The following is a 12,708-nucleotide window of genomic DNA, read 5'->3' as shown; positions in this document are numbered from 1 at the left end:
GTGCCCGTGGGACCTGGGGGCGTTACCTCACTTCTCTGAGCTTCGGTCTTCTTGTAATAGAAATAATAATATCTACCTTGCAAGTCATTTTGAGGATTAGTGATACCAATATTAAAAACCTGGTACTTTGAAGGCTTTTATTATCATCGAAGAATGGTTTCTGCCCTCATCACTTAGAGGGGACCCCAAGTACCCACTGATGTCCTTGCTTTTTCACACCCTGGGAAAAGTGTCCATCCAATTCCATAGCCCAGCCTCACTTCTGTGGTCAGTTTCAGAAACCTCATTCCCCAGCCTTACCCTACCCTGAATACATGTGTCAAACACTAGAACTGAAAATACAATTTGCCAGGAATTCTAGCAATCATGCCAATTAATCCTACAAGGTCTAAGAAAACTGTCAATAGTCTATAAAGTGAAGGCATTATCACACTACATCAGAGTTACTTTGGACGAAACAGAGAGAGTTCTACAAAATCAAAGAGCGCGAATGCTGGACATAAGCTTTTGTGAAATGAACTGAAAGCTAGAAATTATATTTGCATTTCAATTTTTACTTTTATTTTTTGCCTTGAAAAATTTTTTATTTTATATAAATTCCAAATATATGAGGTATAAATGATAAAATTCTGTTTTATCCAAGAATAAAGGGAAAGAATCTCGTTTTTCCATTAATAATTTGCTACTTTATTTTTTTTAAAAGATTTATTTATTTGAGTAGTCTCCAGAGCCAATGTAGGGCTCAAGCTTACGACAGCAAGATCAAGAGTCACACGCTCTACCGACTGAGCCAGCCAAGTACCACAATCATTTGCTACTCTAAAAAGTCGCTCTTGAGGGGTGCCTGGGTGGCTCAGTTGGTTAAGCATCCAACTTTTGATTTCGGCTCAGGTCATGATCTTGGGGTTGTGAGAGCCCCACGTTGGGCTCCACACTGGGCGTGAAGCCTGCTGAAGATTCTCTCCCTCCCCCTCCACGTGCACTTGTGTGTGCATGCGCGTTCGCTCTCAAAAAGTAAATAAATAAAATAAAAAGTTACTCTTGAAATGGAAGGACTCGCTCTTGTACAATCAATGGGTCAAAGAAGAAATCACAAGGGAATGTAGAAAATATCTAGAAGCAAATGAAAATAAAAACAAAACACACTAAAACTTGTGGGATGCAGAGAACACAATCCTAGGAGGGCAGTTTACAGCAGCAAAGACGTGCATTGAGAAGAAGAAAGATCTCAAAACAAGCACCTAACTTCTACCCCAAGGAACTAGAAAAAGAAGAACTGGAACATAAGTTAGTAAAAGTAAGGACTTAATAAAGATCAGAGCAAAGATAACAAAACAGAATAGAAAAAAAGAAAAAATCAATGAAACTATAAATCTCTTTTAAAAAGATCAACAAAATGGACAAATCCTCAGCTAGACTAAGGAAGAAAAAAAGAGATGCAAATAACCAAAATTAGAAATGAAAGAGGGGATATTACAACTGATGTCACAGAAGTAAAAAGAATTCTATGAGACCGGTATGAGCAATTATATGCTAACTAATTGGATAACCTAGAAGAAACGGATCAGTTCCCAGAATCATACAACCTACCAAGACTGAATCATGAAGAAATAAAAACTCTAACAGACCGATAACTAGAAGGAAATTGAAACAGTAATAAAAAAATTCTCCCTGACCCTCCCAGGGCCAGATGGCATCAATGGAGTACCCTACCAAACATTTAAAGATGAATTAATACCAATTCTCCTCAAAGTCATTCAAAGAGTTGAAGGAGGTGGGGGGTGGGTGGGAATTCTCCCAATCTCATTCTGTGAGGCCAGCATTACTCTGACACCAAAACCAGACAAAGACACAGCAAGAAAAACTATAGACCAATATCCCTGATGAAGCTTGAAGCAAAAATCCTCAACAAAATACTATCAAACTGAATTCAACAGCATTTTAAAAGGATAACAGAAGTCCCCCCTTATCCACAGGGGACATGTTCCAAGATCCCCAGTGGATGCCCGAAACTGTGGATAGTACCCTATTTACACAGCTTTTTCCTATAAGCACGTACCTATGATAAAGTTTAATTTATAAATTAGGCATAGTAAGAGATCTACAACAATAATTAATAATAAAATAGAACAATTACAACAATATACTGTAATAAAAGTTATGTGACTGCAGTCTCTGTCCCTCAAAATATCTCATTATACTCTACTCACTCTTCTTTTTGTGATGATGTGACATGATAAAATGCCTATGTGTTGGGATGAAGTGAGATGAGTGAGGTAGGCACTGTGACATAGCATGAGGCTACTGTTGACTTTCAGTTGGTATGTCAGAAGGAGGGTCATGTGCTTCGGGACTAAGGTTGACCATGGGCAACTGAAACTGCAGAAAGTGAGACCATGCGTAAGAGGAGACCATTACACCATAGCCTGGTGGGATCTATCCTGCAACGCAAGGATGGGTCAACATATGAAAATCCACATAAGACACCACATCAACATGATGAAGGACAAACACCACATCACTATCTTAACAGATACAGACAAGGCACTTGACAAAACTCAACATTGTTTCATGTTAAAAACTCTCAACAAATTAGAAATAGAAGGAAATTACCTTAACATAATAAAAGCCATATATGAAAAGCTCACAGCTAACCTCATAGGCCACAGTGAAAGACTAAAAGCTTTTCCTCTAAGATCAGGAACAAGTCAAGGAGATCCACTTGCACCACTCCTGTTCAACACAGTACTAGAAATCCTAGTCAGCACAATTAGATAAGAAAAAGAAATGAAAGGTATTGACATTAGAAAGAGAGAAGTAAAGTTATCTCTATTTGCCGAAGACATGCTATTACATGTAGAAAGCCCTAAAGATTACACACACACACACACACACACACACACACTTTAAAACTAATAAATAATTTCAGCAAAGTTATGGGATACAAAAAAGCAGTTGCATTCCTATACATTAACAACAACTAACACAAAAAAGGAAATTAAGGAAAAATCCCATTTGCTGCAGAATCAAAAAGGATAAAATACTCAGGAAGAAATTTAACTGAAGAAGTGAAAGACCTGTACACAAAAAAACTATAAAACACTGCTAAAAGAAATCAAAGAAGACATAAATAAGTGGAAACCCATCCCATTTTCATGGATTGGAAGACCTAATATTGTTAAAATGTCTATACTACCCAAAAATGATCTACAAATTCAATGCATCCCCTATCAACATGGTATTTTTTGCAGAAATAGAAAAAAAAATCCTAAAATTTAAAAGGAATCTTGAGGGACCCCAAATAGCCAAAACAGCCTTGAAAAAGAAGAGCAAAGTTGGAGGCCTCAAACTTCCTGACTTCAAAATATGCTACAAGCTAACAGTAATCAAGTTGGTGAGGTATCTCTATTGGCACAAAGAGAGAAATACAGATCAATGGAACAGAATAGAGAGCCCAGAAATAAAGCCTTGAGTATGTGGCCAGATGATTTTCAACAAGGGAACCAAGAGCACATGGCGGGAAAAGGACAGTCCTTTTCAACAAATGACAAAGGGAAAACTGAATACCCACATGCAGCAGAATGAAGCTGGACCCTTACCTTAGACAAGACACAGAGTTAACTCAAAAGGGACTGAAGACCTAAATGTATGACCTAAAACCATAAAACTCCCAGAAGAAAATGGAGGGGGAAACCTTTGGGATATTGTATTTGTCAATGATTTCTTCGATGTGACACCAGAAGCAAAAATAGACACTTGGGACTGCATCACACTTAAAAACTTCTGTGCATCAAGGAAACAATCAATACAGTAAAAAGACAACCTATGTAATGGGAGGAAATACTTGCAAATCATATATCTAATAAGGGGTCCATATCCAGAATATGTAAGGAAATTCTACACTTAAGGAACAATAACAGAAAAATGAATAATTTGATTTAAAAATGGGCAAAGGGCTTAAACAGACATTTCTCCAAAGAAGATATACAAATGGCCCAAAAGCATATAACAAAATGCTCAATATCTGGGTGCCTGGCTGCTTCAGTCAGTAGAATACGTGACTCTTGATCTCATGGGTCATGAGTTCAAGCCCATATTGGACGTAGAGATTACTTCAAAAAAAAAAAAAAAGATGCTCATTATCACTTATGAGAAATGCCAATCAAAACCACAATGAGATAACACCTCATATCCATTAGGATGGTCATTAGCAAAAGAACAGAAAATAACAAGTCTTTGGCAAGGATGAGAAGAAATTAGAACCTTTGTGCATTGTTGGTGGGTATGTAAAATGGTGTAGCCATTAGGGAAAACAGTATGGTGGTTCCTCAAAACATTAAAAATAGAACTACCTTATGACTCAGCAATCCCACTTCTGGGGATATATCCAAAAGAATTAAAAGCATGATTTTGAAGAGCTATTTGCAAATCCACATTCATCGTAACATCATTTATATTAGCCGAGAGGTGGAAAGAAGCCAAGTGTTCCTCAACAGTTGACTGGATAAAGAAGATGTGGGGTGTCTGTGTGTGTGTGTTACGCAGCCTTAATAAAGAAGGAAATCCTGTGATGTGCTACAATATGGGTGAATCTGAAGGGTATGTTGCTAAGTGAAATGACTCCGGCACAAAGGGACAAACAAATACTGTATGATTCCATGCATCTTGAAGTATCGAAAGTAGCCAAAATCACAGAAACAGAATGTAGAAGGGTGACTGCCAAGGGCTGGAGATAGGAATTACTGTTTAATGGGTATAGAGATTCAGTTTTGCAAGATGAAAAAGTTCTTCAAACTGATGGTCAGCAGAGGGGAGGAACAAACTGATGGTCAGCAGAGGGGAGGTGGGGGGGGGATGGGGGAAGTGGGGGCTGGGGATGAAGGAGGGCACTCGTCCTGGTGAGCACCGGGGGCTGTATGGAAGTATTGAATCGCTACATTGTACACCCGAAACTAATACAACGCTGTATGTTAACTGTGTCGGAATTAAAATTTAAATAAGTAAACAATTTTAAAAAGAAACAGAGAAAAAAGGATGAAAAAGTTCTTGAGATCTGCTGTGGTACGATGTGCAACGGTACTTAACACTACTGAATTGTACACTTAGAAATGGTTGAGATGATATAATGTCATGTGTTTTAGAACAGATGGCAATCCGAATCCTAAAGTGAAGTCAACCTTGGCAATCTACGACATCTGGACAAAAAAAAAAAGTCCATATCTACTGCTGTCATTTAGAATGCAGGTCACTTCATGTTGATTAGAAATAAAGGATTCAAGCAAGTATTAAACAGATACGACATGAAGCTAAGAATGTCATTTTTTTGTCTTAAAAAGCCCTGCAAAATCAATTTTCTTAAAATTCACAAACAATAAGTCCATGAAACTCTGATAAAAACAACGAAAATTCACTTGTTGTAGGAGAGTACAAACACTATACATTTGGAGGAGAAGATGGGGTCGCTACGTTTTCCTCCAAGCCACAGCCCAGCTTCTGATCTACACCTGTGGACCCACGGGTGGCCCCAGCATGCCCCAGAGCACGCTCACGCTCCCTGACCGGCACCTGGTAGGCAGCGAGCATCGAAATGAGCTCTAAAAGCTTCTACGGTGGGCTCGTAACAAGCCGGGGGGCTAGCACTGCACAAGAATTTCTTTAAGGTTTTCTAGACTCTATTATCATCAGGTATTTAATTTTCTAGAGCCTGCAAACATAGACAAGTGGCTGGCATATAAGATATGAAATTTTAATATGATAATCACAAAACTACAGAAACGTTAAGAGCAAACTATGCTCTGTCTGACAGACAATATCAATACCCAGAACCTCCCTGTTAGGCACTACTTAAAAGTATGAGCTTATCCAAATTTTATAGATAAAAAGTTATGGTTAGTATGGCAATCTGAATTTTGCCCTATGCCACGTGTAAAGTTGGGAAGACCATATTCTTTTTTAATCTTTTTTTTTTTTAAGATTTTAAAAATTTATTTGATGGAGAATGTGTGTGTGAGAGACAGAGAGAGAACAGGAGCAGCAGGCAGAAGCAGGCTCGCCAGGGAGCCCAATGCAGGGCTCGATCCTGGGACCCTGGGATAATGACCTGAGCCAAAGGCAGACGCTTAAGAGACTGAGCCACCCTCGTGCCCCTTCATTTTTTTTTTTTTTTTTTTGAGCATATTCATCTTTACACAGGTTACACTCCCCTTTATGTTTTCAAGAGAACCTCTAGCAAAAATACAAAATGTGTGGTGTTAGTCAATGAGATTTCAAAGACAGTAAGATTAAGTCTAAAAAAAGCAGAATAAATTTATATGGGTCCCGATATGGCAACACACCAAATATTGTACTTTTATGAGTTTTAATTCAGACAAGAAATTAAGAGATGTCACATAAAAAGGCAATATTTATTTTAAATCTGAGATGGAACTCCTTTTCGAGTTGGATGAAGACACTCTGTACCTACCTTTTGGTTGCGGCGGGCATAGCAGTTTCTTTCCTGGCCCCCGAGGGGGACGGTAGAGAGCCACTAGGTTTCTTTGGTAAAACAGTGCCGTTGTTGACAGTGGTCCTTAAAGGCAAGGTCTGCACAAGTGGTCTTGCTGTGAGACAAACAGAAAACGCAATCAGAGCTTTCCTCTCTGTCAAGGTAACTTTTTACAGAACTTGGGACCGGTAGGATGGCAAAGGACATCAATTTTAAAATGCTGGCAGGACTGACAAAGGTGCTAAGAGAATTCAGTGGAGATTTTCAACAAAGGGCGCTGGAACAATGAACGTAGACAAAATCTACCCCTTTCGCAGACACGAACTCGAAATGGACCAGAGACCCAAGTATAAAATGCAAAACTATAAAACTTCTAGGTGAAAACACAGGAGAAAGCTCTGTGTGAACTTGGTTTTGGTGACTTTTTGGATACATCACCAAAAGCACAATCCATGAAAGAAAAAAAATGAGTGCTTGGACTTCATTAGAATTATAAAAATGTTTGCTCCGTGAAAGACATTGTTACAAGGATAAAAAGACCAGCCACGAACGGGGAGAAGATATTTGCAACTCACATATCTGATAAAGGACTTGTATACAGAATATAAAAAAGAATGCTTAAAACTCCGCAGTCAGAGCACAAGCAGCCCAATTAAAAAAAAATGGGCAAAAGATCTGAACAGACACTTCACCAAAGAAGATCTACAGATGGCAAATAAGCATATGAAAAGATGCTCAACATCTTTTGTCATTAGGGAAATGCAAATTAAAACAATAATGAGATATCTCTATACACCTATTAGGGTGGCTAAAATCCAAAAAACAAACACAAATAGCAATTGCTGGCCAGGACCAGAGCAACAGGGACTCTCATTCATCGCTGGTGGGAATGCAAATGGTGCAGCCACTTTGGAAGACAGTTTGGCGGTTGCTAGATACAGTCTTACGGTACGATCCAGTGATCGCGGGACATTAGGTATTTACTCAGCTGATTGGAACACTTCCGTCTACATAAAACCTGCATTTAATATTTATAGCAGTTTTATCGATAATTGTCAAAAACTGGAAGCAACCAAGATGTCCTTCAATTGGTGAGTGGCTAAACCAAGCGTGGTCCATGCAGACAATGGAATATGATTCAGCAAAAAAAAGGAAAAAAAATCAAGGAAACAGTCCACGCAAGGACAGGGACGAGTCTTAGATCCATGCTGCTCAGTGAAAGCAGCCAGGCTGAAAGGCTACTTTCTGTATGATTCCGTTTATATGATATTCCGTAAAAGGCAAAACTCAGAGACAAAAACCAGACCAGTGGTAGTCAGAGGCCGGCCTGGTGGGGGTGGGGGGCTGACCAGGTAAGGCGCAAGAGCATTTCAGGGTGGTAAAATGATGCTGTATGACGCTGTATGATGCTGTATGGTGGCTATGTGACACCATGCATGTGTCAAAACCTCCAGACTCTTACAGCACAAAGAACGAACTTTAATGTATGCAGATAAAAATTAGGGGATGGGGGAACCCATGACAGATAAAAGAATCAAACTATACTACAAGTATGTGCTATAACCTCATAGAAGGGGGCGGACAGGAAGGTGTCGTGGAAATGGGGAGAGACTAAGCCTTCAGAAGAGCCCATCTAAGCACACTGTTTCCCACGGGGCATGGTCAACACCTCTGAAACCACTGCCATGAGCCCTCACAGTGAACAATTAAGGAATGGCAAGGAGGATGGTGGGAACCAGGCTTCTTATTGTTGCAGAGGGAGGCTACAGACAAGCAAGGGGGATGGTTCTGAATGAGCCAGGGGGTAGGAGACCTCAGTGTGATGCCATGTTTAGCCTGATACAGCTACAGAGAAAATTATACCTATGTAAGTAAACATGGGTTAGTATAAACACACTTCTTTTTTTTTTTTTTTAAGATTTACTTATTTGAGAGAGAGAGAGAGTGAACATACGAGTGGGGGGAGGGACAGAAGGAGAGAATCTTCAAGCAGATTCCCCACTGAGTGTGGAGCCTGACATGGGGCTTGATCCCACAACCCACAAGATCGTGACCTGAGCTGAAACCAAGAGTCGGACGCTTAACTGAGTCACCCAGGCGCCCCAGTATAAACACATTCCTTAGCTCGGCGTGCTGAGAGTACTGAAAGCAAGGACACCGGGCACCCAAACCCTGGTTTCTAACACGATTCCTCAGCAACAAAGAACCAGGGCTCTGTGGGGAAATGCGCGAATCTGGGGCTGGGACAGGGCATGCCCAAAATGAGCCTGGAGCATCCTGTACGGCCAGAGAGTAAGGAAGTGCTCAAAAGCAGCAACAGAACCCCAAACCCTGTACGGATAGGGCCAAGTCAAAGGGACCCAGGAGCCAACTGGAAGAGCTCCCCCAGGAGCCAGAGCTGCCACAGTTTCAGCAACAAAATATAGACAGTAGCACTGGGGTATAGCCCAAAGTATAAAGTAAATATCAGGAGTCCATACTGATGGAATAATTGAGGAAATGATTAAACGGGCGAGAAAAGACAATTTCTCCAGTGCAGAATTCCAGATCATGTACGTAGATGCTTCATCCTCAAGGAGGTGAGCACCGTCCTCTCTTCTGTAAGTGCGGGGGCACAGCGTCGGCCTTCTGCACAGCCCGCTGTGGCCGGGGGTGGGGAGTCACTTCACTGCGGACAGACCTGGTGAACTCTGCCCCGGCCAGCATCACAGGGATGAGTCACGTCGACAGCACGTACCCTGGACAGGATGTGATGGCGATGCACGTTACCTCTGCAGTGCTCCTCCCTAAAACCCAGGACCTACCGGACAGACCCGTCGAGAGACAATGAACGATCTGACCAGGGCCCCTCAAAACCATCCAGATCATCAGAAAGAAGGAAAATCTGAGAAACCATCAGTCTAGAGAAGCCCAAGGAGACATGATGACCAAACGTAATCCCGGGGGGGGGGGTCCTGGAGCAACAAATAAAGGATGTTAGGGATCAACTAAGGAAATCCAAATAAAGTGTGCTTCTAAGTAATAAAAAAATGTATCACTGGGGCATCTGGGTGGTGCAGTAGGTTAAGCATGTGACTCTTGGTTTTGGCTCAGGTCATGATCTCAGGGTCCTGAGATCAAGCCTTGCATCAGGCTCTGCGCTCAGCGTGGAGTCTGCTTGAGACTCTCTCTCCCTCTCCCTCTGCCCCTCCCCGCCACGGGCTCTCTGTCTCTCAAATAAATAAATAATCTTTTTTTTTTTAAAGATAGGATAAAAAATAAAAAAAGTATCATCACTGCGGGGTACTGATGTAAAATGTTAATGGAGGTGAAACCAGGTGCCGGGTAGATGGCAACTGTCTGTACCATCCTTGCAACTTTTCTGTAAATCTGACACTATTCTGAAGTCAAATTTGAAACGTTAGCGGAATGTATTTTGTGCATCGAAGAATTAAACCTGCCTTGACTGAGGTTCTTAAAAACAATGATGGGACTGCATAGAAAGACAAGTTTTTAACACACCAAAACTTTTCGGTCCCTAAGGCAGGGGGTCAGGCTTCCTTCTTTCTTCAAACATGACAGTAAACGGCAGAGGGCACAGGCAGCGCCCCGGCCAGAGCACCACACCCTCCGCCACCCTCCATGCTCTCTCCTCGCCTCCTGAGCACCTGTCCGCCCCAGGGCCCAGCGTGGTGGGAGCCAGCATTGCTCAGCGAGGCAGCGCGGTTCCCGAACCGGGACTCCGCATCTTCTCTTGTGCACGTCTGCCATGCCACGCCCACAGGATGGGACCCTTCTCCCCGCAGGAGGACAGGCATCGTCCCCGTCACTGTCACTGCTCTACCTTCTCTCTCGGCTTCATCCACCATTTCTGTTCCCATTCTGGGGTTTTGTTTTTTGTTTTTTAAATACATGGACCCTCAACGTTCCCATCCACCCAGAACCTTGGATGTGACCTTATTTGGAAATAGGGTCTTTGTCGATGTAATTAGTTAAGATGAGGTCATACAGTATTGGGGTGGGCCCTGAACCCAGTGATGGTGTCCTTGTGAGAAGCAGAGACACAGAGGCCCCGGGAGAGGAGGCCAGGTGACGCCAGGTGCAGAGCTGGGAGTGAAGCATCTAGAAGCCAGGGAATGCCAAGGATGGCCGCCACCACGGAAGCTGGGAGAGAGGCCTGGAACAGTCTCTCTTAGAGCCTCCGGCAGGAACCAACCCTGCCCATACCTTCACTTCAGTCCGGTGATACTGGTCTCAGACTGCCAGCCCTACTGGTGTGAGTCTAAGTCTATTGTTTCCAGGCCCCCCCACAGTTTGAGGTCGTTGGTCACAGCAGCCCGGAGGTGAGAATGACACATATGTCCACCTGGCTGTCCCTTCCATTCCTGCCGTTCCTGCCTGTGCAGCCTGTCCCTGAAGCATGACTCCTAGCCCTGATGGTGCGTCTCCTGTGCGTCCAGTCAGCCCTCTCCAGGCTCATCTCCCCGTGACCCTCACCTTGATGTCCCTCGCCACCATCTCCGACAGTGCCCAGGAGCCACCACACTGTGTTACGGTCACCAGGACCGACACAATATGGAAGGGCAGCCACACGCTCGCTGTCGAGCAGAATGGGACAACTGGAAGGGTGCTGTCTCGTCCTACTGGGACCTGCACATGGGGGGGGGCTCCTACCTCACAACCAGCCCAGAAAGGAGAGAGGACCCGGTCCTGACCCCTGGGTTAGCACACCTCCCTCCACCTGGCCCGTCAGGATCTGGTCTTTCATAACCTCTACAAGCTGCTCTCATTCTGTCTGTACGACTTTATTTCTCCCACTATGCACCCAGACTCTTCAGTGCGCCCCCCCAACAAACCAACAAGAGAAACGATGCCACTTCTTAGCTTTGCTTCTGTCGTGCTCGCAAACCTGAGTGTGTAAGACTCACCCGGAGCGCGTGTTACAACACGGACCGCCAGGCTCCAGCCCGTTTCCGATGCTGGGTCTGGGGGGCAGCCCAAGAATTTGCCTTTCTAACAAGCTCTCTGGTCATGCTGCCATTGCTCTGGGGACCACAGTTTAAGACCCACAGGCTATGCCACTGTCCCCTCCTTGGCATTCCTGCCCTCTCTGAGCTCCTACCCCATGCCAGTTTGTACCTTACGATTTAGCCCTTGCTTATATATTGCTGTTCCAGCTGGGCTAATCTCACTTTCCAGAGTAACAGTGGGCGGCAGACAGCTGTGCCGGGAGGGGTGTCACCTAGCTCTCTCCATCCTGTCCACGTGCTTTGCACGTCGAGCTCCAGAGGCAGGCAGCCCGGGAGGACTGCCCTATCCCTCGAGCTGATGGCAGAGCAGCCATCATCCCTCCCAGGTCCCACGGACCGAGGGAAGGGAGCAGCTACCTGAACCCAGAGGGAGAGAAACTGCTCTGGGAGCAGCAGCAACATGCAGGGGAGGGACAGAGCCAACCTGAAGGACCCCATGAGAAAGGAGCCAAGGAAGTAAATACTCTGGCCTCCTCCTCTGCCGTCCTTCCAATCCCCGGCTAGGGCTCCCAATGCCCAAACCCTGATTGGGAGGTGGAGGGCAAGGGCCTGATGGTGCGGCCCCCACAGGTCAGCCTGCAGGGAGAGCTGGCTGGACAAGGGGACCCAGAGGGGCTCAAGGAGGATGTGTGGTGCTCTGCTTCTCTGGGGCCCCTGGCCCAGGACCGCCCCACCCCTCCCCCCATGCTTGCCACCAGACCAGGCTGGGTGAGCCTCCACCCTGCTCCCGCAGCCCAGGCCTGTGCTGCCGTCCCCAGAACACGGCATGGCAAGTGTCTGTTTATTTGCCTGCCCACTGCATCGACGGGAGGCTCCTTGAAGGTGGCATACCTCCACAGAAGGTGTTCCACACGGGTTTGTGGGTCACACTGCACTGAATTTCAAGAACAAAAGCCCTGCTTCCCAGAAAAGGCGTTACGTCCCCATTTCTGAGTCATTATGAAATTTTTATTTTTTTCTTGACTCATAATGTCAAAGTTCAGTCTCATAATATCCTAGTTCTGTCCTTCTCCCAAAAGGGGAACGAGGATGGCCGAGCCTGTGAAAAGCTCAGCGGCGTGCAGCGGGCTCTCCCAGGCTGACAATCCCGTACGTCAAGCTGTGACACAGCATCATCAGAAGCAAACAGAATCCTCAAAGTTCTGACGAGAAATCAGGAAAGAAAAACAGAGGATGCGGCGGGGGCACAGTGAGCACCTCGGAGGGACGGGGAAG

General features: G+C 44.5%; 1 protein-coding gene across 5 annotated transcripts in view; it reads right to left on the bottom strand.

The window, feature by feature from the left end:
* Positions 1-12,708, bottom strand: part of EML1 (EMAP like 1) — a 180,269-nt gene that overhangs the window by 53,035 nt on the left and 114,526 nt on the right. For all 5 annotated transcript variants that reach the window (XM_034642088.1, XM_019797772.2, XM_002917465.4 and 2 more), the window contains exon 3: positions 6,464-6,599. In XM_034642088.1, the coding sequence (XP_034497979.1) occupies positions 6,464-6,599 (136 nt within the window). The remainder of the gene's footprint in view (positions 1-6,463; positions 6,600-12,708) is intronic.

This window comes from Ailuropoda melanoleuca, chromosome 14 (assembly GCF_002007445.2).
Source record: "Ailuropoda melanoleuca isolate Jingjing chromosome 14, ASM200744v2, whole genome shotgun sequence".
Classification (NCBI taxonomy): Eukaryota; Metazoa; Chordata; class Mammalia; order Carnivora; family Ursidae; genus Ailuropoda; species Ailuropoda melanoleuca.
The sequence above is the reverse complement of the archived record's forward strand: the minus strand, read 5'-3'. Positions and strand labels throughout refer to the sequence as shown.